We start from the raw sequence: 26,869 nt of genomic DNA, 5'->3' as shown, positions 1-26,869 counted from the left end.
GAAGTCTGGTTATTTCGTTATGTTACTCAGGAGAGACAGAATAAATGAAATGTAAAGCACAACCCTATAACCCTTTGTAAGCCGTGCCACTTCCAACCACTACTGCCAGCCCTTCACTTGGTCTGTGTATGACACTAAACAGAGTGTAGCCCAGGTCTTGCATGACTGGGCTAGACAGGCAGTGTTGTCAGTGCTGTGCTGTTGAGGAGTGCAGGGGAGTAAGGGAGGGGGGGGGGGGTGCAGCCTAGGCCAGGGAGGGGCTAACAGAGAGAGAGAATGCCAGCTGCTCTGTTTGTTTGTGAAGAAGGCTCCTCTTAGCCGGGAATTCTGCAGGCTTCTCTCACAGGGACTTGTTTTGCAAGGGAACAAAGCTGAAACCATGGCGGCATGTCTCCCCCGAGGCTTCTTCAAAACAATTCATCAAATGAATACTCACGACTTCTGTGGCACAGACTTGGTTGCAGGCTTGTTAACGGGAACATTGCACCGCTCTGCAAAATAATTTCCATTTAATTGTCAGAGTGTTGTTTTTCATTAAACCCTGACCAAGAGTGAGCTTATTATAAATGTAGCTTATTCTGCCATATGTCACACATCGTAACGTTTCTTCCTAAATGGACAGCACTCCAGTTGTTACATCGTATAATGTCCTTCTATTAACATCATTTCAGACTGATTTAATCAGAGTGTGGGTAGGAAGAATTTAAAGAAGACTTACTTAGTCCAGCGCATCCTGAGGGTATGTGTTGTGACTCCTGAGCAGAGAGAGAGAGAGAGAGAGAGAGAGAGAGAGAGAGAGAGAGAGGTGGAGTGAGGTGGAGAGAGAGAGAGAGAGAGAGAGAGAGAGAGAGAGATAGTGAGAAACAGAGAGGGAGACAGAGAGCGAGAGAGAGGTGGAGCGAGAGAGAGAGAGAGAGAGAGATGGAGAGAGGTGGAGCGAGTGAGAAAGAGAGAGAAAGCGAGAGAAAGAAAACAAGTGTGCATGACATACATTAGCACACAGTGAGGTGATACAGGAGAACAAATGGGAGGGAAATAGCTCAACTGATGGACTTAATTGATTTTACACTAATACAATTAGACAGAGCACACAAATCCTGTTTCAGAGTACGGTGAGTGGGCTAGAGTAGGCAGCAAAATGTCTTAGTTAAAAGATGGCACCATTAAATCAGGATTTATAGACACAGGCTTATTATTAGGAATGTCAGCCAGGTCAAGCTATGAGCTTCAGACCTATTAAGCAGAAAGAAAATGGCTTTAGCTGCAAAATGAAGCATCCGAGGATTGGAGGCTAGGGAATGACCGCAGAGAGAAGAGGAGGAGAGGATGTGAAGGCTAGGACAGACACAGATGCTGGGAGCTAGCGGAGGCGAGGGGGAATGGGCTGAAGGACAATGGATTATAACGGGGCTAAATCACACTGTATTACAATGCGGCTAAAGTGAGCTGACAGGAGTTTCTTCATAAAAAGTCCATCCGGCAGGTGTATGCAGCCAGCCAAATGAAGTCCTATGGGCCCTGGTCAGAAGTAGTGCACTAGGTAGGGAATAGGGTGCCATTTGGGACAAATGCTCTCTCTCTCTCTCTGGTGCCATGGGTGTCTCACTGGTCCTTTACTGTGACAGAGTTTGACAGGCTCTCACTAGGACAACAGCTTTGGGTCCAATTTAATACAGACCCTTTTACTGGATGAGCTCTCCCTTCTGACTGCCACACAGATCACGTGATTACTGCTTACAAAACAAATACTGCTTAATAGAAGAAGCAGTAGTAGTAGTAGTAGTAGTATTGATAGTAGTAGTAGTGATAGGAGTAGTAGTAGCAGTAGCAGTAGTAGTAGTAGCAGGAGCAGTAGTAGTAGTAGTAGTAGTATTGATAGTAGTAGTGATAGGAGTAGTAGTAGCAATATTAGTAGTAATAGTGGTGGTAGTAGTAATAGTAGTAGCGATTGTAGTAGTAGCAGTGATAATAGTGGTAGTAGTAGTAGTAGTGATAGTAGTAGTGATAGTAGTAATAGTAGTAGTAGTAGCATCAGTAGTAGTATTAGAAGTAGTAGTAGAAGTAGTGATAGTAGTAGTAAAGGTAATAGCAGTAGTAGTAGTGATAGTAGTAGTAGTCGTAGTGATAGTAGTAGTAGTAGTAGTAGTAGCATCAGTAGTAGTATTAGAAGTAGTAGTAGAAGTAGTGATAGTAGTAGTAAAGGTAATAGTAGTAGTAGTAGTAGTCGTAGTGATAGTAGTAGTAGTAGTAGTAGTAGTAGTAGTAGTGATAGTAGTGATAGTAGTAGTAGTAGTAGTGGTAGCAGAAGTAGTAACAGTAGTAGAATAAGTATTAGTAGTAGTAAGAGTAGTAGTAGTAGCAGTATTGATAGTAGTAATAGTAGTAATAATAATAGTAGGAGTAGTAGTAGTAATAAACATAGTAGTAGTAGTAGTAGTACTAGTAGTGATAGTAGTAGTAGTAGTAGTATTAATAGTCATAGTAGTAGTAGTGATAGTAGCAGTAGTAGTAATAGTGATAGTAGTAGTAGTAGTATTTGTGATAATAGTAGTAGTGATATCAGTAGTAGTAGTAGTGATCGTAGTATTAGTAGTAGTAGTAGTAGTAGTGGTAGTAGTAGTAGTAGTATTTGTGATCGTAGTAGTATTTTTGATAGTTAGGGATGCATGATATATCGGTGAACATATCGGAATTAGACGATATTAACTAAAAATGCTAACATCGTTAGCAGCCCGATGTCTAGTTTAACGCCGATGTGCAAAACCGATGTCAAAGCTGACGTGCGTACCTATATAATGTAGGTACATGACGTAATGAAGCCACATACAATGTTGCGCTACACGTGCAACACAGCATTCTAACCTAGCCCACAATGTCTGCTGTGTTACTCGAGCAGTCAACAAGTCGAGCAGTCATTTGAAAGAATAAGACAATTTCAGCGAGGCAACTCAAAGGCGAAATCCATTAACGCCAAGATAGTGGAATTCATTGCCCTTGACAATTAACCGTTCTCTGTCGTGGGTGATGTTGGCTTTCGCCCACTGGTCGAGCACCAATACACATGACGCCCTACCGAAGTTACACAGTAATTGCGTCACTGCTTGTATGCTTCACGACATACTATGGGACGCCGTTTGGGTCTTTGCATGTCAAAAAAGATACACCTCAAATAACACTATTTGAGGTGTTAAATAAGCTTTTAATTTGACACAACAAATAACACAGTTCTATGTTGTGTGTTCTGAATGTTGTGTGTTCTGAATTTGCACGTGCAAGCCAAGCGCCACCACTACTATCAGTAGAAATGTCAAAGCTGTACAAAAAAGTCTGCAAACAAGCAAACACCTGCCACGAACAATGTGTTTACAATACCATGTTGGTAATAAACCATTATTTGTTTGACCGCAACTTCTGGGGTAGCTAGCTTTAGCTTGGTACCTAGCTAGAACCAATACAACAACAATTGAACTTCAGTTCATGAAAATAAATAGCTAGCCATCTACTTAAACCCTGTTGCCCTAAGCTAACGTTATAAGCAGCCAGCTAGCTTCATCTGGCTAGTGTCGCTCGACCAGACCGGGTTATGTGTTGTGAAGCTAGCCACAATAAGGATTAGGCATAACAGTGGAATTTGAGGTTTGCCTTCAAAATAAAAGGAGCTCTTTGAAGGTGATGCAGAAGGTTACAATTGGCGGAATCACGCCATATTTAGACTAGATAATGTTAAACAAGGTTGGAATGTAAAGCAATGAAATGGGGTATCAGTCTACTGGGTGACACCCACAGAACACAACTGTGAAGAGTTTACACCAATATTAGCGTTGTAGCTCTTATCGCGGGACTGTGACTGTGTGAAATCACCTCCCCAGTCAGCCTATTGTAAGTATTGACATTCATATTACACTGTACAGCTTTACCTAAGGATTGGGGATCAATGAAATGGAGTCCATTCAATACCCAAGATATTTTTTCCCAATGTTCTTCTCAGAGTTATCAGACTCCAAAACATCCACGCAAGTATTGTTTTTCTTCGGGAATAGTATTCAATACACATAGGTTGACAATAAATGTGGCTTAATTCACAGTTGTTTCAGAGTCCCGCAATAAGAGCTAATGTTCTAATGTCCTCTGGGTGTCGCTGAGTAGACTGATACCCCATGTCATTGAGCCACAATACATAGGTAAGGCTGTACAATGAAATAAGTATGCCCCAATGCAATTCCAAAGTATAATACATCCAGTGTAATTTCAACAGATTTTTGTCAAATTAACAAATTATTGTCTTTTGTTGATTTTAAAGAACAACATTCCAACCTCATTTAGCATGATCTATTCATTATGGCATAATTCTACTATTTGTATTAATTTGCATTACTGTCAATGACATACTTTTATTTTGAAGGCTAACCGCAAAGTCCACTATTGTGGCTAATCCTTATTGTGGCTAGCTTAACATACATGCGTCCGACCACCATTAATCAAATAAGAACTGTCTTATAAATTAGGGTTATTTTACATGATGACACCTAGCTATATAGTTAACTAGCTAACTATAGCTACTGAAACAGATTGTCGTTTGCTATGTTCTTGGGGAAGAACATTGTTTGCATCCATGAGCAAGCTAGCTTTTTTTATGACCAGCACTGTAGGTGCGCGAGACAACTTTACTAGCATCATAGCATACGTATTGATGAATCGTTGTGACATATGAAATACGAGTGATAGTGCAATAACTACGTAAAAAATGTATGAACGCGTTAAATTATTATGTGACGTGCAGTCATATTCAGGTCCTGATTGGTCAACAAGCTTATTTGATACGTCAAATGGTATTATTTGACACACAAAGACCCAAACGTTGCTCCATAGTATGAGAAATCCTGGTTGAGAATGAAACGACTGAACAAATAAACAGCAAAACTGCGCAGCAAGTAAGTGAAAGAAATACGTTTTGATGATGTTTTACTGGTAATGGGTACATATGTAAATGCCAACAAAATAACTTTTTGCTCAGTGTGGTGTGTGTGTGTGTGTGTGTGTGTGTGTGTGTAACCTTAATTTAACTAGGCAAGTCAGTTATGAACAAATTATTATTTACAATACCGGCCTACCCTGTCCAAACTTGGACGACGCTGGGCCAATTGTGTGTGTGTGCTATTTAACTGTACTAGAATGCTTAAAAGGCCGCTACAATTTTAAATATTGGTTATCGGTATCAAAAAAATTTGGTAAGGCAAATATTGGATATCGGTATCAGCCAAAAATGTGATATCGGTCATATCGGTGCATCAGTGTATAGTAGTAGGGATAGTAGTATTAGTAGTAGTGATAGTAGTAACAGTAGTACTATTTTTGATAGTAGTAGCAGTGATAGCAGTATTAGTAGTATTAGTAGCAGTAGTAGAAGTAGCAGCAGCAGCAGTGGTAGTAGTAGTAGTGGCAGTAGTAGCATTTGTGATAGTAGTAGTAGCGATAGCAGCAGTAGTAGTATTAGTAGTATTAGTAGTGGAAGTAGCAGCAGTAGTAGTAGTAGTGGTAGTAGTAGTAGCAGCAGCAGTAGTAGTAGTATTAGAAGTAGTAGTATTAGTAGGGATAGTACTAGTAGCAGAACAAGTAGTAGTAGTAGTAGTAGTAGCAGCAGTAGTAGTATTGATAGTAGTAGTAGTAGTATTTGTGATAGTAGAAGTAGTAGTAGTAGTGATAGTAGTAGTAGTAGTGATAGTAGTAATAGTAGTAATAGTAGCAGTTTTTGTAGTAGTAGTAGTAGAAGTAGTTGGTGTGATAGTAGTAGTAGTAGTAGTAGTGATAGTAGTAGTAGTAGTGATAGCAGTAGAAGTAGTAGCATAAGTAATATTATTAGTAGAAGTAGCAATAGTACTTGTAGAAGTAGTAGTAACAGTAGTGATATTAGTGGTAGTAGTGATAGTAATAGTAGTAGTGATATGAGTAGTAGCAGTGGTAGTAGAAGTAGTTGTATTTGTATTAGTTGTATTAGAATAAGCAGTACAAGTAGTAGTATTAGCAGTAGTAGTACTACTAGTAGTAGTTGCAGTAGTATTAGTGGATGAAGCTGTAGTAGTAGTGTTGATAGTAGTAGTAGTAGTAGTAGTGGTAGAGGTAGCAGTAGCAGCAGCAGCAGAAGCAGTAGTAGAGGTAATAATAATAGTAGTAGTAGTAGTTATAGTAGTAGTAGCAACAGCATTAGTAGTAGTAGTGGTAGTAGTAGTAGTAGTAGCAGTAGTAGTAGCAGTAGTAGAAGTAGTGATGGTAGTAGTAGCAGCAGCAGTAGTAGTATTATAAGTAGTAGTATTAGTAGTGATATTACTAGTAGCAGTACACGTAATAGTAGTATTGATAGTAGTAGTAGTAGAATTTGCGATAGTAGATGTACTAGTAGTAGTATTAGTGGATGAACAGTAGTAGTAGTATTGATAGTAGCAGTAGTAGTGGTAGAGGTAGTAGTAGCAGCAGCAGCAGCAGCAGTAGTAGTAGTGATATTAGTAGTAGTAGTAGTGGTAGTAGTGATAGTAGTATTATTAGTAATAGTAGCAGCAGTAGTAGTGCTAGCAGAAGTAATATTATTAGTAGAAGTAGCAGTAGTACTAGTAGAAATAGTGGTAGCAGTGGTAGTAGTAGTAGTAGTAGTAGTGATAATATAAATAGTAGTAATAGTAGTAGTGATATTAGTAGTAGTGATAGTAGTAGTAGGTATATGAGTAGTAGTAGCAGTGGTAGTGTAATTATTAGTATTAGTAGAAGAAGCAGTAGTAGTAGTAGTAATAGTAGTAGTAGTTTAAGAAGCAGCAGTAGTAGTATTGATAGTAGTGGTAGTGGTAGGAGTAGTAGTGATAGTAGTTATGGCACTATTAATAGTAGTAGAGAAAGTAGTTGCAGCAGCGGTATTATAATTAGTAGTACTAGTAGTAGTAGTGAAAATAGTAGTAGTAGTAGTCGTAGTGATATTAGTAGTACTGATATTATTATTATTAGCAGTAGTATTTGTGATAGTAGTAGTAATGAGAGTAGCGGTATTATTATTAGTAGTGACATTAGTAGTAGTAGTAGTAGTAGTAGTAGTAGTGGTATTTGTGATAGTAGTAGTAGTGATAGTACTACTAATACTACTAGCACTACTATTACTACTACTACTACTACTACTACTACTACTACTACTACTAATATTAGCAGTGATAATAGTAGTAGTATTAATAATACTAGTGATAATAGTAGTGATAGTAGTAGTTGTAGTAGTTGTAGTCGTAGTAGTAGTAGCAACACTATTGGTGATAGTGATATTATTATCATTAGTAGTAGTATTGGTAGTAGTAATAGTAGTGATGTTGGTAGTAGTAGTAGTAGCAGCAATAGTATTTGTAGTAGTAGTAGTAGCAGCTTTAGCAGTAGTGGTAGTTGTAGTAGTAGTAAGTTGGCTGTGGTTGTCAATGAACAGTACAGTGTTGGAGGCTATATGCTTTAGGACTCACCTTGGAGGGAATAGGGAACCGGGTTTGCTCAGCCTTGCCTGGAGTGTGGATGGCAGTCAGGGGAGGAGGCCAGGAGTGGGTCATCTCCTGCAGAGAGAGACATTACTCAAGTCAGCCAGATAACGTATACAGTTGAAGTCAGAAGTTTACATGCACTTAGCTTGGAGTCATTAAAACTTGTTTTTCAACCACTCCACACATTTTTTGTTAACCAACTATAGTTTTGCTTTGTGCATACTTTGTGCATGACACTAGTAATTTTTCTAACAATTGTTTACAGGCAGATTATTTCACTTATCATTCACCGTATCACAATTCCAGTGGGTCAGACGTTAACATACACTAAGTTGACTGTGCCTTAAATTCCAGAAAATAATGTCATGACTTTAGAAGCTTCTGATAGGCTAATTTACATTATTTTAGTTAATTGGAGGTGTACCTGTGGCATACCTTCAAGGCCTACATTCAAACTCAGTGCCTCTTTGCTTGACATCAAGGGAACATCAAAGGAAATCAGCCAAGACCTCAGAAAAAAATTATCTGGTTCATCCTTGAGAGCAATTTCCAAATGCCTGAAAGTACAACGTTCATCTGTGCAAACAATAGTACGCAAGTATAAACACCATTGGACCACGCAGCCGCCATACCGCTCAGGAAGGAGATGCGTTCTGTCTCCTAGAGATGAACATACTTTGGTACGAAAAGTGCAAATCAATCCCAGAACAACAGCAAAGGACCTTGTGAAGATGCTGGAGGAAACAGGTACAAAAGTATCTATATCCACAGTAAAACAAGTCCTATATCGACATGACCTGAAAGGCCTCTCAGCAAGGAAGAAGCCGCTACTCCAAAACCGCCATAAAAAAGCCCAACTACGGTTTGCAATTGCACATGGGGACAAAGATCGTACTTTCAGGAGAAATGTCCTCTGGTCTGATGAAAAAAACAGAACCATTTGGCCATAATGACCATCCTTATGTTTGGAGGAAAAAGAGGGAGGCTTGCAAGCCGAAGAACACCATCCCAAACGTGAAGAACGGGGATGACAGCATCATGTTGTGGGGGTGCTTTGCTGCAGGAGGGACTGGTGCACTTCACAAAATAGATGGCATAATGAGGGTGGAAAATTACGTGAATATATTGAAGCAACATCTCAAGACATCAGTCAGGAAGTTAAAGCTTAGTCACAAATGGGTCTTCCATATGGACAATGACCCCAAGCACACTTCCAAAGTTGTGGCAAAATTGCTTAAGGACAACAAAGTTAAGGTATTGGACTGGCCATCACAAAGCCCTGACCTCAAACCTATGGAAAATTTGTGAGCAGAACAAAAAAAGCATGTGTGAGCAAGGAGACCTACAAACCTGACTCAGTTACACCAGCTCTGTCAGGAGGAATGGGCCCAAATTCACCCAACTTATTGTGGAAAGCTTGTGGAAGGCTACCCGAAACGTTAGACCCAAGTTAAACAATTTAAAGGCAATGTTACCAAATACTAATTGAGTGTATGTAAACTTCTGACCCACTGGGAATGTGATGAAAGAAATAAAAGCTGAAGTAAATCATTCTTTCTACTATTATTCTGACATTTCACATTCTTAAAATAAAGTGGTGATCCTAAGTGACCTAAAACAGGGAATTTTTACTAAGATTAAATGTCAGGAATTGTGAAAAACTGAGTTTAAATGTATTTGGTTAATGTGTATGCATATGAATGAGCATGCACCAGATCACAGCTTGACTCACACTGCACACACACATTAGTTGAGCTTGCTCCTCATTTATCCATTACAGTCAATACTCTCTCTCTCTCTCTCTCTCTCTCACACACACACACACAACACTTCAATTATCATTATCAACCCGATTGAGGTCTGTTTCGAACTTCGGACAGTTAATGAAAATAACCCCCTCTGGCTTTATTCACCTGAAGTGTCAGACTGAGCTTGATGCCTAAAAGAGATACTCACATTTCAGAGTAGCACAATGTGGCAATGAAATCTAATGATCTAGAGTAGCACAATGTGGCAATGAAATCTACTGATCTAGAGTAGCACAATGTGGCAATGAAATCAAATGATCTAGAGTAGCACAATGTGGCAATGAAATCTAATGATCAAGAGTAGCACAAAGTGGCAATGACATCTAATGATCTAGAGTAGCACACTGTGGCAATGAAATCTACTGATCTAGAGTAGCACAGTATGGCAATGACATCTAATGATCTAGAGTAGCACAAAGTGGCAATTACATCTAATGATCTAGAGTAGCACACTGTGGCAATGACATCTAATGATCTAGAGTAGCACAGTATGGCAATGAAATCTACTGATCTAGAGTAGCACAATGTGGCAATGAAATCTAATGATCTAGAGTAGCACAGTATGGCAATGAAATCTACTGATCTAGAGTAGAACAATGTGGCAATGAAATCTAATGATCTAGAGTAGCACAATGTGGCAATTACATCTAATGATCTAGAGTAGCACACTGTGGCAATGAAATCTAATGATCTAGAGTAGCACAGTATGGCAATGAAATCTACTGATCTAGAGTAGGACAATGTGGCAATGAAATCTAATGATCTAGAGTAGCACAATGTGGCAATTACATCGAATGATCTAGAGTAGCACAATGTGGCAATTACATCTAATGATCTAGAGTAGCACACTGTGGCAATGAAATCTAATGATCTAGAGTAGCACAGTATGGCAATGAAATCTACTGATCTAGAGTAGGACAATGTGGCAATGAAATCTACTGATCTAGAGTAGCACAATGTGGCAATGAAATCTAATGATCTAGAGTAGCACAATGTGGCAATGAAATCAAATGATCTAGAGTAGCACAATGTGGCAATGAAATCTGATGATCAAGAGTAGCACAAAGTGGCAATGACATCTAATGATCTAGAGTAGCACGCTGTGGCAATGAAATCTACTGATCTAGAGTAGCACAATGTGGCAATTGCATCTAATGATCAAGAGTAGCACAAAGTGGCAATGACATCTAATGATCTAGAGTAGCACACTGTGGCAATGAAATCTACTGATCTAGAGTAGCACAATGTGGCAATTGCATCTAATGATCTAGAGTAGCACAATGTGGCAATTACATCTAGAGTAGCACAATGTGGCAATTAAATCTAATGATCTAGAGTAGCACACTGTGGCAATGAAATCTACTGATCTAGAGTAGCACAATGTGGCAATGAAATCTAATGATCTAGAGTAGCACAATGTGGCAATTACATCTAATGTTCTAGAGTAGCACAATGTGGCAATTACATCTAGAGTAGCACAATGTGGCAATTACATCTAATGATCTAGAGTAGCACAGTATGGCAATGAAATCAAATGATCTAGAGTAGCACAATGTGGCAATGAAATCTAATGATCTAGAGTAGCACAGTATGGCAATGAAATCTACTGATCTAGAGTAGCATAATGTGGCAATGAAATCTAATGATCTAGAGTAGCACAATGTGGCAATGAAATCTAATGATCTAGAGTAGCACAATGTGGCAATGAAATCTAATGATCTAGAGTAGCACAGTATGGCAATGAAATCTACTGATCTAGAGTAGCACAATGTGGAAATGAAATCTAATGATCTAGAGTAGCACAGTATGGCAATGAAATCTACTGATCTAGAGTAGCACAATGTGGCAATGAAATCTAATGATCTAGAGTAGCACAGTATGGCAATGAAATCTAATGATCTAGAGTAGAACAATGTGGCAATGAAATCTAATGATCTAGAGTAGCACAATGTGGCAATTACATCTAATGATCTAGAGTAGCACAATGTGGCAATGAAATCTACTGATCTAGAGTAGCACAATGTGGCAATGAAATCTAATGATCTAGAGTAGCACAATGTGGCAATGAAATTTAATAATCTAGAGTAGCACAGTATGGAAATGAAATCTACTGATCTAGAGTAGCACAATGTGGCAATGAAATCTAATGATCTAGAGTAGCACAATGTGGCAATGAAATCTAATGATCTAGAGTAGCACAATGTGGCAATGAAATCTAATGATCTAGAGTAGCACAATGTGGCAATGAAATCTACTGATCTAGAGTAGCACAATGTGGCAATTACATCTAGAGTAGCACAATGTGGCAATGAAATCTACTGATCTAGAGTAGCACAATGTGGCCATTACATCTAGAGTAGCACAATGTAGCAATGAAATCAAATGATCTAGAGTAGCACAATGTGGCAATGAAATCTAATGATCAAGAGTAGCACAAAGTGGCAATGACATCTAATGATCTAGAGTAGCACACTGTGGCAATGAAATCTACTGATCTAGAGTAGCACAATGTGGCAATTACATCTAATGATCTAGAGTAGCACAATGTGGCAATTACATCTAGAGTAGCACAATGTGGCAATTACATCTAATGATCTAGAGTAGCACAGTATGGCAATGAAATAAAATTATCTAGAGTAGCACAATGTGGCAATGAAATCTAATGATCTAGAGTAGCACAGTATGGCAATGAAATCTACTGATCTAGAGTAGCACAATGTGGCAATGAAATCTAATGATCTAGAGTAGCACAATGTGGCAATTACATCTAGAGTAGCACAATGTGGCAATTACATCTAATGATCTAGAGTAGCACAATGTGGCAATGAAATCTACTGATCTGGAGTAGGACAATGTGGCAATGAAATCTAATGATCTAGAGTAGCACAATGTGGCAATTACATCGAATGATCTAGAGTAGCACAATGTGGCAATTACATCTAGAATAGCACAATGTGGCAATGAAATCAAATGATCTAGAGTAGCACAATGTGGCAATGAAATCTAATGATCTAGAGTAGCACAATGTGGCAATGAAATCTAATGATCTAGAGTAGCACAATGTGGCAATTACATCTAATGATCTAGAGTAGCACAATGTGGCAATGAAATCTAATGATCTAGAGTAGCACAGTATGGCAATGAAATCTACTGATCTAGAGTAGCACAATGTGGCAATGAAATCTAATGATCTAGAGTAGCACAATGTGGCAATGAAATCTAATGATCTAGAGTAGCACAGTATGGCAATGAAATCTACTGATCTAGAGTAGAACAATGTGGCAATGAAATCTAATGATCTAGAGTAGCACAATGTGGCAATTACATCTACTGATCTAGAGTAGCACAATGTGGCAATTACATCTAATGATCTAGAGTAGCACATTGTGGCAATGAAATCTAATGATCTAGAGTAGCACAGTATGGCAATGAAATCTACTGATCTAGAGTAGAACAATGTGGCAATGAAATCTAATGATCTAGAGTAGCACAATGTGGCAATTACATCTAATGATCTAGAGTAGCACACTGTGGCAATGAAATCTAATGATCTAGAGTAGCACAGTATGGCAATGAAATCTACTGATCTAGAGTAGGACAATGTGGCAATGAAATCTAATGATCTAGAGTAGCACAATGTGGCAATTACATCGAATGATCTAGAGTAGCACAATGTGGCAATTACATCTAATGATCTAGAGTAGCACAATGTGGCAATGAAATCTAATGATCTAGAGTAGCACAGTATGGCAATGAAATCTACTGATCTAGAGTAGAACAATGTGGCAATGAAATCTAATGATCTAGAGTAGCACAATGTGGCAATTACATCTAATGATCTAGAGTAGCACACTGTGGCAATGAAATCTAATGATCTAGAGTAGCACAGTATGGCAATGAAATCTACTGATCTAGAGTAGGACAATGTGGCAATGAAATCTAATGATCTAGAGTAGCACAATGTGGCAATTACATCGAATGATCTAGAGTAGCACAATGTGGCAATTACATCTAATGATCTAGAGTAGCACACTGTGGCAATGAAATCTAATGATCTAGAGTAGCACAGTATGGCAATGAAATCTACTGATCTAGAGTAGGACAATGTGGCAATGAAATCTACTGATCTAGAGTAGCACAATGTGGCAATGAAATCTAATGATCTAGAGTAGCACAATGTGGCAATGAAATCAAATGATCTAGAGTAGCACAATGTGGCAATGAAATCTGATGATCAAGAGTAGCACAAAGTGGCAATGACATCTAATGATCTAGAGTAGCACGCTGTGGCAATGAAATCTACTGATCTAGAGTAGCACAATGTGGCAATTGCATCTAATGATCAAGAGTAGCACAAAGTGGCAATGACATCTAATGATCTAGAGTAGCACACTGTGGCAATGAAATCTACTGATCTAGAGTAGCACAATGTGGCAATTGCATCTAATGATCTAGAGTAGCACAATGTGGCAATTACATCTAGAGTAGCACAATGTGGCAATTAAATCTAATGATCTAGAGTAGCACACTGTGGCAATGAAATCTACTGATCTAGAGTAGCACAATGTGGCAATGAAATCTAATGATCTAGAGTAGCACAATGTGGCAATTACATCTAATGTTCTAGAGTAGCACAATGTGGCAATTACATCTAGAGTAGCACAATGTGGCAATTACATCTAATGATCTAGAGTAGCACAGTATGGCAATGAAATCAAATGATCTAGAGTAGCACAATGTGGCAATGAAATCTAATGATCTAGAGTAGCACAGTATGGCAATGAAATCTACTGATCTAGAGTAGCATAATGTGGCAATGAAATCTAATGATCTAGAGTAGCACAATGTGGCAATGAAATCTAATGATCTAGAGTAGCACAATGTGGCAATGAAATCTAATGATCTAGAGTAGCACAGTATGGCAATGAAATCTACTGATCTAGAGTAGCACAATGTGGCAATGAAATCTAATGATCTAGAGTAGCACAGTATGGCAATGAAATCTACTTATCTAGAGTAGCACAATGTGGCAATGAAATCTAATGATCTAGAGTAGCACAGTATGGCAATGAAATCTAATGATCTAGAGTAGCACAATGTGGCAATGAAATCTAATGATCTAGAGTAGCACAATGTGGCAATTACATCTAGAGTAGCACAATGTGGCAATTACATCTAATGATCTAGAGTAGCACAATGTGGCAATGAAATCTACTGATCTGGAGTAGCACAATGTGGCAATGAAATCTAATGATCTAGAGTAGCACAATGTGGCAATGAAATCTAATGATCTAGAGTAGCACAATGTGGCAATGAAATCTACTGATCTAGAGTAGGACAATGTGGCAATGAAATCTAATGATCTAGAGTAGCACAATGTGGCCATTACATCGAATGATCTAGAGTAGCACAATGTGGCAAATTACATCTAGAATAGCACAATGTGGCAATGAAATCAAATGATCTAGAGTAGCACAATGTGGCAATGAAATTAATGATCTAGAGTAGCACAATGTGGCAATGAAATCTAATGATCTAGAGTAGCACAATGTGGCAATTACATCTAATGATCTAGAGTAGCACAATGTGGCAATGAAATCTAATGATCTAGAGTAGCACAGTATGGCAATGAAATCTATGATCTAGAGTAGCACAATGTGGCAATGAAATCTAATGATACTAGGAGTAGCACAATGTGGGCAATGAAATCTAATGATCTAGAGTAGCACAGTATGGCAATGAAATCTACTGATCTAGAGTAGAACAATGTGGCAATGAAATCTAATGATCTAGAGTAGCACAATGTGGCAATTACATCTACTGATCTAGAGTAGCACAATGTGGCAATTACATCTAATGATCTAGAGTAGCACATTGTGGCAATGAAATCTAATGATCTAGAGTAGCACAATGTGGCAATTACATCTAATGATCTAGAGTAGCACACTGTGGCAATGAAATCTAATGATCTAGAGTAGCACAGTATGGCAATGAAATCTACTGATCTAGAGTAGGACAATGTGGCAATGAAATCTAATGATCTAGAGTAGCACAATGTGGCAATTACATCGAATGATCTAGAGTAGCACAATGTGGCAATTACATCTAGAGTAGCACAATGTGGCAATGAAATCAAATGATCTAGAGTAGCACACTGTGGCAATGAAATCTACTGATCTAGAGTAGCACAATGTGGCAATTGCATCTAATGATCAAGAGTAGCACAAAGTGGCAATGACATCTAATGATCTAGAGTAGCACACTGTGGCAATGAAATCTACTGATCTAGAGTAGCACAATGTGGCAATTGCATCTAATGATCTAGAGTAGCACAATGTGGCAATTACATCTAGAGTAGCACAATGTGGCAATGAAATCTAATGATCTAGAGTAGCACAATGTGGCAATTACATCTAATGATCTAGAGTAGCACAATGTGGCAATGAAATCTAATGATCTAGAGTAGCACAGTATGGCAATGAAATCTACTGATCTAGAGTAGGACAATGTGGCAATGAAATCTAATGATCTAGAGTAGCACAGTATGGCAATGAAATCTAATGATCTAGAGTAGCACAATGTGGCAATGAAATCTAATGATCTAGAGTAGCACAGTATGGCAATGAAATCTACTGATCTAGAGTAGAACAATGTGGCAATGAAATCTAATGATCTAGAGTAGCACAATGTGGCAATTACATCTAATGATCTAGAGTAGCACAATGTGGCAATTACATCTAGAGTAGCACAATGTGGCAATTACATCTAATGATCTAGAGTAGCACAGTATGGCAATGAAATCAAATGATCTAGAGTAGCACAGTATGGCAATGAAATCTACTGATCTAGAGTAGAACAATGTGGCAATGAAATCTAATGATCTAGAGTAGCACAATGTGGCAATTACATCTAATGATCTAGAGTAGCACAATGTGGCAATTACATCTAATGATCTAGAGTAGCACACTGTGGCAATGAAATCTAATGATCTAGAGTAGCACAGTATGGCAATGAAATCTACTGATCTAGAGTAGGACAATGTGGCAATTACATCGAATGATCTAGAGTAGCACAATGTGGCAATTACATCTAGAGTAGCACAATGTGGCAATGAAATCAAATGATCTAGAGTAGCACAATGTGGCAATGAAATCTGATGATCAAGAGTAGCACAAAGTGGCAATGACATCTAATGATCTAGAGTAGCACACTGTGGCAATGAAATCTACTGATCTAGAGTAGCACAATGTGGCAATTGCATCTAATGATCTAGAGTAGCACAATGTGGCAATTACATCTAATGATCTAGAGTAGCACAATGTGGCAATTACATCTAGAGTAGCACAATGTGGCAATTACATCTAATGATCTAGAGTAGCACAGTATGGCAATGAAATCAAATGATCTAGAATAGCACAATGTGGCAATGAAATCTAATGATCTAGAGTAGCACAGTATGGCAATGAAATCTACTGATCTAGAGTAGCATAATGTGGCAAGGAAATCTAATGATCTAGAGTAGCACAATGTGGCAATGAAATCTAATGATCTAGAGTAGCACAATGTGGCAATGAAATCTAATGATGTAGAGTAGCACAGTATGGCAATGAAATCTACTGATCTAGAGTAGCACAATGTGGCAATGAAATCTAATGATCTAGAGTAGCACAGTATGGCAATGAAATCTACTGATCTAGAGTAGCACAATGTGGCAATGAAATCTAATGATCTAGAGTAGCACAGTATGGCAATGAAATCTAATGATCTAGAGTAGAACAATGTGGCAATGAAATCTAATGATCTAGAGTAGCACAATGTGGCAATTACATCTAATGATCTAGAGTAGCACAATGTGGCAATGCAATCTAATGATCTAGAGTAGCACAATGTGGCAATGAAATCTAATGATCTAGAGTAGCACAATGTGGCAATGAAATGTAATGATCTAGAGTAGCACAGTATGGAAATGAAATCTACTGATCTAGAGTAGCACAATGTGGCAATGAAATCTAATGATCTAGAGTAGCACAATGTGGCAATGAAATCTAATGATCTAGAGTAGCACAATGTGGCAATGAAATCTAATGATCTAGAGTAGCACAATGTGGCAATGAAATCTACTGATCTAGAGTAGCACAATGTGGCAATTACATCTAGAGTAGCACAATGTGGCAATGAAATCTACTGATCTAGAGTAGCACAATGTGGCAATTACATCTAGAGTAGCACAATGTAGCAATGAAATCAAATGATCTAGAGTAGCACAATGTGGCAATGAAATCTAATGATCAAGAGTAGCACAAAGTGGCAATGACATCTAATGATCTAGAGTAGCACACTGTGGCAATGAAATCTACTGATCTAGAGTAGCACAATGTGGCAATTACATCTAATGATCTAGAGTAGCACAATGTGGCAATTACATCTAATGATCTAGAGTAGCACAATGTGGCAATTACATCTAGAGTAGCACAATGTGGCAATTACATCTAATGATCTAGAGTAGCACAGTATGGCAATGAAATAAAATTATCTAGAGTAGCACAATGTGGCAATGAAATCTAATGATCTAGAGTAGCACAGTATGGCAATGAAATCTACTGATCTAGAGTAGCACAATGTGGCAATGAAATCTAATGATCTAGAGTAGCACAATGTGGCAATTACATCTAGAGTAGCACAATGTGGCAATTACATCTAATGATCTAGAGTAGCACAATGTGGCAATGAAATCTACTGATCTGGAGTAGGACAATGTGGCAATGAAATCTAATGATCTAGAGTAGCACAATGTGGCAATTACATCGAATGATCTAGAGTAGCACAATGTGGCAATTACATCTAGAGTAGCACAATGTGGCAATGAAATCAAATGATCTAGAGTAGCACAATGTGGCAATGAAATCTAATGATCTAGAGTAGCACAATGTGGCAATGAAATCTAATGATCTAGAGTAGCACAATGTGGCAATTACATCTAATGATCTAGAGTAGCACAATGTGGCAATGAAATCTAATGATCTAGAGTAGCACAGTATGGCAATGAAATCTACTGATCTAGAGTAGCACAATGTGGCAATGAAATCTAATGATCTAGAGTAGCACAATGTGGCAATGAAATCTAATGATCTAGAGTAGCACAGTATGGCAATGAAATCTACTGATCTAGAGTAGAACAATGTGGCAATGAAATCTAATGATCTAGAGTAGCACAATGTGGCAATTACATCTACTGATCTAGAGTAGCACAATGTGGCAATTACATCTAATGATCTAGAGTAGCACATTGTGGCAATGAAATCTAATGATCTAGAGTAGCACAATGTGGCAATTACATCTAATGATCTAGAGTAGCACACTGTGGCAATGAAATCTAATGATCTAGAGTAGCACAGTATGGCAATGAAATCTACTGATCTAGAGTAGGACAATGTGGCAATGAAATCTAATGATCTAGAGTAGCACAATGTGGCAATTACATCGAATGATCTAGAGTAGCACAATGTGGCAATTACATCTAGAGTAGCACAATGTGGCAATGAAATCAAATGATCTAGAGTAGCACAATGTGGCAATGAAATCTGATGATCAAGAGTAGCACAAAGTGGCAATGACATCTAATGATCTAGAGTAGCACACTGTGGCAATGAAATCTACTGATCTAGAGTAGCACAATGTGGCAATTGCATCTAATGATCTAGAGTAGCACAATGTGGCAATTACATCTAGAGTAGCACAATGTGGCAATGAAATCTAATGATCTAGAGTAGCACAATGTGGCAATTACATCTAATGATCTAGAGTAGCACAATGTGGCAATGAAATCTAATGATCTAGAGTAGCACAGTATGGCAATGAAATCTACTGATCTAGAGTAGCACAATGTGGCAATGAAATCTAATGATCTAGAGTAGCACAGTATGGCAATGAAATCTACTGATCTAGAGTAGCACAATGTGGCAATGAAATCTAATGATCTAGAGTAGCACAGTATGGCAATGAAATCTACTGATCTAGAGTAGAACAATGTGGCAATGAAATCTAATGATCTAGAGTAGCACAATGTGGCAATTACATCTAATGATCTAGAGTAGCACAATGTGGCAATGAAATCTAATGATCTAGAGTAGCACAATGTGGCAATGAAATCTAATGATCTAGAGTAGACACAATGTGGCAATGAAATCTAATGATCTAGAGTAGCACAATGTGGCAATTACATCTAATGATCTAGAGTAGCACAATGTGGCAATGAAATCTAATGATCTAGAGTAGCACAGTATGGAAATGAAATCTACTGATCTAGAGTAGCACAATGTGGCAATGAAATCTAATGATCTAGAGTAGCACAATGTGGCAATGAAATCTAATGATCTAGAGTAGAACAATGTGGCACTGAAATCTAATGATCTAGAGTAGCACAATGTGGCAATTACATCTAATGATCTAGAGTAGCACAATGTGGCAATTACATCTAATGATCTAGAGTAGCACAATGTGGCAATGAAATCTAATGATCTAGAGTAGCACAGTATGGAAATGAAATCTACTGATCTAGAGTAGCACAATGTGGCAATGAAATCTAATGATCTAGAGTAGAACAATGTGGCACTGAAATCTAATGATCTAGAGTAGCACAATGTGGCAATTACATCTAATGATCTAGAGTAGCACAATGTGGCAATGAAATCTACTGATCTAGAGTAGCACAATGTGGCAATTACATCTAGAGTAGCACAATGTGGCAATGAAATCTACTGATCTAGAGTAGCACAATGTGGCAATTACATCTAGAGTAGCACAATGTGGCAATGAAATCTACTGATCTAGAGTAGCACAATGTGGCAATTACATCTAGAGTAGCACAATGTGGCAATGAAATCAAATGATCTAGAGTAGCACAATGTGGCAATGAAATCTAATGATCAAGAGTAGCACAAAGTGGCAATGACATCTAATGATCTAGAGTAGCACAATGTGGCAATGAAATCTAATGATCTAGAGTAGCACAATGTGGCAATTACATCTAATGATCTAGAGTAGCACAATGTGGCAATTACATCTAATGATCTAGAGTAGCACAATGTGGCAATTACATCTAGAGTAGCACAATGTGGCAATTACATCTAATGATCTAGAGTAGCACAGTATGGCAATGAAATAAAATTATCTAGAGTAGCACAATGTGGCAATGAAATCTAATGATCTAGAGTAGCACAGTATGGCAATGAAATCTACTGATCTAGAGTAGCACAATGTGGCAATGAAATCTAATGATCTAGAGTAGCACAATGTGGCAATTACATCTAGAGTAGCACAATGTGGCAATTACATCTAATGATCTAGAGTAGCACAATGTGGCAATGAAATCTACTGATCTGGAGTAGCACAATGTGGCAATGAAATCTAATGATCTAGAGTAGCACAATGTGGCAATGAAATCTAATGACCTAGAGTAGCACAATGTGGCAATGAAATCTAATGATCTAGAGTAGCACAATGTGGCATGGAAATCAAATGATCTAGAGTAGCACAATGTGGCAATTAAATCTAATGATCTAGAGTAGCACAATGTGGCAATTACATCTAGAGTAGCACAATGTGGCAATTACATCTAATGATCTAGAGTAGCACAATGTGGCAATGAAATCTAATGATCTAGAGTAGCACAATGTGGCAATTACATCTAATGATCTAGAGTAGCACAATGTGGCAATGAAATCTAATGATCTAGAGTAGCACAGTATGGCAATGAAATCTACTGATCTAGAGTAGCACAATGTGGCAATGAAATCTAATGATCTAGAGTAGCACAATGTGGCAATGAAATCTAATGATCTAGAGTAGCACAGTATGGCAATGAAATCTACTGATCTAGAGTAGAACAATGTGGCAATGAAATCTAATGATCTAGAGTAGCACAATGTGGCAATTACATCTACTGATCTAGAGTAGCACAATGTGGCAATTACATCTAATGATCTAGAGTAGCACATTGTGGCAATGAAATCTAATGATCTAGAGTAGCACAATGTGGCAATTACATCTAATGATCTAGAGTAGCACACTGTGGCAATGAAATCTAATGATCTAGAGTAGCACAGTATGGCAATGAAATCTACTGATCTAGAGTAGGACAATGTGGCAATGAAATCTAATGATCTAGAGTAGCACAATGTGGCAATTACATCGAATGATCTAGAGTAGCACAATGTGGCAATTACATCTAGAGTAGCACAATGTGGCAATGAAATCAAATGATCTAGAGTAGCACACTGTGGCAATGAAATCTACTGATCTAGAGTAGCACAATGTGGCAATTGCATCTAATGATCAAGAGTAGCACAAAGTGGCAATGACATCTAATGATCTAGAGTAGCACACTGTGGCAATGAAATCTACTGATCTAGAGTAGCACAATGTGGCAATTGCATCTAATGATCTAGAGTAGCACAATGTGGCAATTACATCTAGAGTAGCACAATGTGGCAATGAAATCTAATGATCTAGAGTAGCACAATGTGGCAATTACATCTAATGATCTAGAGTAGCACAATGTGGCAATGAAATCTAATGATCTAGAGTAGCACAGTATGGCAATGAAATCTACTGATCTAGAGTAGGACAATGTGGCAATGAAATCTAATGATCTAGAGTAGCACAGTATGGCAATGAAATCTAATGATCTAGAGTAGCACAATGTGGCAATGAAATCTAATGATCTAGAGTAGCACAGTATGGCAATGAAATCTACTGATCTAGAGTAGAACAATGTGGCAATGAAATCTAATGATCTAGAGTAGCACAATGTGGCAATTACATCTAATGATCTAGAGTAGCACAATGTGGCAATTACATCTAGAGTAGCACAATGTGGCAATTACATCTAATGATCTAGAGTAGCACAGTATGGCAATGAAATCAAATGATGTAGAGTAGCACAGTATGGCAATGAAATCTACTGATCTAGAGTAGAACAATGTGGCAATGAAATCTAATGATCTAGAGTAGCACAATGTGGCAATTACATCTAATGATCTAGAGTAGCACAATGTGGCAATTACATCTAATGATCTAGAGTAGCACACTGTGGCAATGAAATCTAATGATCTAGAGTAGCACAGTATGGCAATGAAATCTACTGATCTAGAGTAGGACAATGTGGCAATTACATCGAATGATCTAGAGTAGCACAATGTGGCAATTACATCTAGAGTAGCACAATGTGGCAATGAAATCAAATGATCTAGAGTAGCACAATGTGGCAATGAAATCTGATGATCAAGAGTAGCACAAAGTGGCAATGACATCTAATGATCTAGAGTAGCACACTGTGGCAATGAAATCTACTGATCTAGAGTAGCACAATGTGGCAATTGCATCTAATGATCTAGAGTAGCACAATGTGGCAATTACATCTAATGATCTAGAGTAGCACAATGTGGCAATTACATCTAGAGTAGCACAATGTGGCAATTACATCTAATGATCTAGAGTAGCACAGTATGGCAATGAAATCAAATTATCTAGAATAGCACAATGTGGCAATGAAATCTAATGATCTAGAGTAGCACAGTATGGCAATGAAATCTACTGATCTAGAGTAGCATAATGTGGCAAGGAAATCTAATGATCTAGAGTAGCACAATGTGGCAATGAAATCTAATGATCTAGAGTAGCACAATGTGGCAATGAAATCTAATGATGTAGAGTAGCACAGTATGGCAATGAAATCTACTGATCTAGAGTAGCACAATGTGGCAATGAAATCTAATGATCTAGAGTAGCACAGTATGGCAATGAAATCTACTGATCTAGAGTAGCACAATGTGGCAATGAAATCTAATGATCTAGAGTAGCACAGTATGGCAATGAAATCTAATGATCTAGAGTAGAACAATGTGGCAATGAAATCTAATGATCTAGAGTAGCACAATGTGGCAATTACATCTAATGATCTAGAGTAGCACAATGTGGCAATGCAATCTAATGATCTAGAGTAGCACAATGTGGCAATGAAATCTAATGATCTAGAGTAGCACAATGTGGCAATGAAATGTAATGATCTAGAGTAGCACAGTATGGAAATGAAATCTACTGATCTAGAGTAGCACAATGTGGCAATGAAATCTAATGATCTAGAGTAGCACAATGTGGCAATGAAATCTAATGATCTAGAGTAGCACAATGTGGCAATGAAATCTAATGATCTAGAGTAGCACAATGTGGCAATGAAATCTACTGATCTAGAGTAGCACAATGTGGCAATTACATCTAGAGTAGCACAATGTGGCAATGAAATCTACTGATCTAGAGTAGCACAATGTGGCAATTACATCTAGAGTAGCACAATGTAGCAATGAAATCAAATGATCTAGAGTAGCACAATGTGGCAATGAAATCTAATGATCAAGAGTAGCACAAAGTGGCAATGACATCTAATGATCTAGAGTAGCACACTGTGGCAATGAAATCTACTGATCTAGAGTAGCACAATGTGGCAATTACATCTAATGATCTAGAGTAGCACAATGTGGCAATTACATCTAATGATCTAGAGTAGCACAATGTGGCAATTACATCTAGAGTAGCACAATGTGGCAATTACATCTAATGATCTAGAGTAGCACAGTATGGCAATGAAATAAAATTATCTAGAGTAGCACAATGTGGCAATGAAATCTAATGATCTAGAGTAGCACAGTATGGCAATGAAATCTACTGATCTAGAGTAGCACAATGTGGCAATGAAATCTAATGATCTAGAGTAGCACAATGTGGCAATTACATCTAGAGTAGCACAATGTGGCAATTACATCTAATGATCTAGAGTAGCACAATGTGGCAATGAAATCTACTGATCTGGAGTAGGACAATGTGGCAATGAAATCTAATGATCTAGAGTAGCACAATGTGGCAATTACATCGAATGATCTAGAGTAGCACAATGTGGCAATTACATCTAGAGTAGCACAATGTGGCAATGAAATCAAATGATCTAGAGTAGCACAATGTGGCAATGAAATCTAATGATCTAGAGTAGCACAATGTGGCAATGAAATCTAATGATCTAGAGTAGCACAATGTGGCAATTACATCTAATGATCTAGAGTAGCACAATGTGGCAATGAAATCTAATGATCTAGAGTAGCACAGTATGGCAATGAAATCTACTGATCTAGAGTAGCACAATGTGGCAATGAAATCTAATGATCTAGAGTAGCACAATGTGGCAATGAAATCTAATGATCTAGAGTAGCACAGTATGGCAATGAAATCTACTGATCTAGAGTAGCACAATGTGGCAATGAAATCTAATGATCTAGAGTAGCACAATGTGGCAATGAAATCTAATGATCTAGAGTAGCACAATGTGGCAATGAAATCTAATGATCTAGAGTAGCACAATGTGGCAATGAAATCTACTGATCTAGAGTAGCACAATGTGGCAATTACATCTAGAGTAGCACAATGTGGCAATGAAATCTACTGATCTAGAGTAGCACAATGTGGCAATTACATCTAGAGTAGCACAATGTAGCAATGAAATCAAATGATCTAGAGTAGCACAATGTGGCAATGAAATCTAATGATCAAGAGTAGCACAAAGTGGCAATGACATCTAATGATCTAGAGTAGCACACTGTGGCAATGAAATCTACTGATCTAGAGTAGCACAATGTGGCAATTACATCTAATGATCTAGAGTAGCACAATGTGGCAATTACATCTAATGATCTAGAGTAGCACAATGTGGCAATTACATCTAGAGTAGCACAATGTGGCAATTACATCTAATGATCTAGAGTAGCACAGTATGGCAATGAAATAAAATTATCTAGAGTAGCACAATGTGGCAATGAAATCTAATGATCTAGAGTAGCACAGTATGGCAATGAAATCTACTGATCTAGAGTAGCACAATGTGGCAATGAAATCTAATGATCTAGAGTAGCACAATGTGGCAATTACATCTAGAGTAGCACAATGTGGCAATTACATCTAATGATCTAGAGTAGCACAATGTGGCAATGAAATCTACTGATCTGGAGTAGGACAATGTGGCAATGAAATCTAATGATCTAGAGTAGCACAATGTGGCAATTACATCGAATGATCTAGAGTAGCACAATGTGGCAATTACATCTAGAGTAGCACAATGTGGCAATGAAATCAAATGATCTAGAGTAGCACAATGTGGCAATGAAATCTAATGATCTAGAGTAGCACAATGTGGCAATGAAATCTAATGATCTAGAGTAGCACAATGTGGCAATTACATCTAATGATCTAGAGTAGCACAATGTGGCAATGAAATCTAATGATCTAGAGTAGCACAGTATGGCAATGAAATCTACTGATCTAGAGTAGCACAATGTGGCAATGAAATCTAATGATCTAGAGTAGCACAATGTGGCAATGAAATCTAATGATCTAGAGTAGCACAGTATGGCAATGAAATCTACTGATCTAGAGTAGAACAATGTGGCAATGAAATCTAATGATCTAGAGTAGCACAATGTGGCAATTACATCTACTGATCTAGAGTAGCACAATGTGGCAATTACATCTAATGATCTAGAGTAGCACATTGTGGCAATGAAATCTAATGATCTAGAGTAGCACAATGTGGCAATTACATCTAATGATCTAGAGTAGCACACTGTGGCAATGAAATCTAATGATCTAGAGTAGCACAGTATGGCAATGAAATCTACTGATCTAGAGTAGGACAATGTGGCAATGAAATCTAATGATCTAGAGTAGCACAATGTGGCAATTACATCGAATGATCTAGAGTAGCACAATGTGGCAATTACATCTAGAGTAGCACAATGTGGCAATGAAATCAAATGATCTAGAGTAGCACAATGTGGCAATGAAATCTGATGATCAAGAGTAGCACAAAGTGGCAATGACATCTAATGATCTAGAGTAGCACACTGTGGCAATGAAATCTACTGATCTAGAGTAGCACAATGTGGCAATTGCATCTAATGATCTAGAGTAGCACAATGTGGCAATTACATCTAGAGTAGCACAATGTGGCAATGAAATCTAATGATCTAGAGTAGCACAATGTGGCAATTACATCTAATGATCTAGAGTAGCACAATGTGGCAATGAAATCTAATGATCTAGAGTAGCACAGTATGGCAATGAAATCTACTGATCTAGAGTAGCACAATGTGGCAATGAAATCTAATGATCTAGAGTAGCACAGTATGGCAATGAAATCTACTGATCTAGAGTAGCACAATGTGGCAATGAAATCTAATGATCTAGAGTAGCACAGTATGGCAATGAAATCTACTGATCTAGAGTAGAACAATGTGGCAATGAAATCTAATGATCTAGAGTAGCACAATGTGGCAATTACATCTAATGATCTAGAGTAGCACAATGTGGCAATGAAATCTAATGATCTAGAGTAGCACAATGTGGCAATGAAATCTAATGATCTAGAGTAGACACAATGTGGCAATGAAATCTAATGATCTAGAGTAGCACAATGTGGCAATTACATCTAATGATCTAGAGTAGCACAATGTGGCAATGAAA

At 37.9% G+C, this 26,869-nt stretch overlaps 1 protein-coding gene across 1 annotated transcript in view; it reads right to left on the bottom strand.

Annotated features, from left to right (window-relative positions):
- The window catches only part of aff2 (AF4/FMR2 family, member 2), a 351,632-nt gene that overhangs the window by 117,739 nt on the left and 207,024 nt on the right, over positions 1-26,869 (bottom strand). The window contains exons 6-8 of the mRNA XM_031791376.1: positions 7,485-7,571; positions 719-755; positions 437-491 (exon numbers count right to left, since the gene is read on the bottom strand). Of these exons, the coding sequence (XP_031647236.1) occupies positions 437-491; positions 719-755; positions 7,485-7,571 (179 nt within the window). The remainder of the gene's footprint in view (positions 1-436; positions 492-718; positions 756-7,484; positions 7,572-26,869) is intronic.

The sequence above is a fragment of the Oncorhynchus kisutch genome, linkage group LG15, assembly GCF_002021735.2.
Source record: "Oncorhynchus kisutch isolate 150728-3 linkage group LG15, Okis_V2, whole genome shotgun sequence".
In the NCBI taxonomy this organism is placed as follows: Eukaryota; Metazoa; Chordata; class Actinopteri; order Salmoniformes; family Salmonidae; genus Oncorhynchus; species Oncorhynchus kisutch.
The sequence above is the reverse complement of the archived record's forward strand: the minus strand, read 5'-3'. Positions and strand labels throughout refer to the sequence as shown.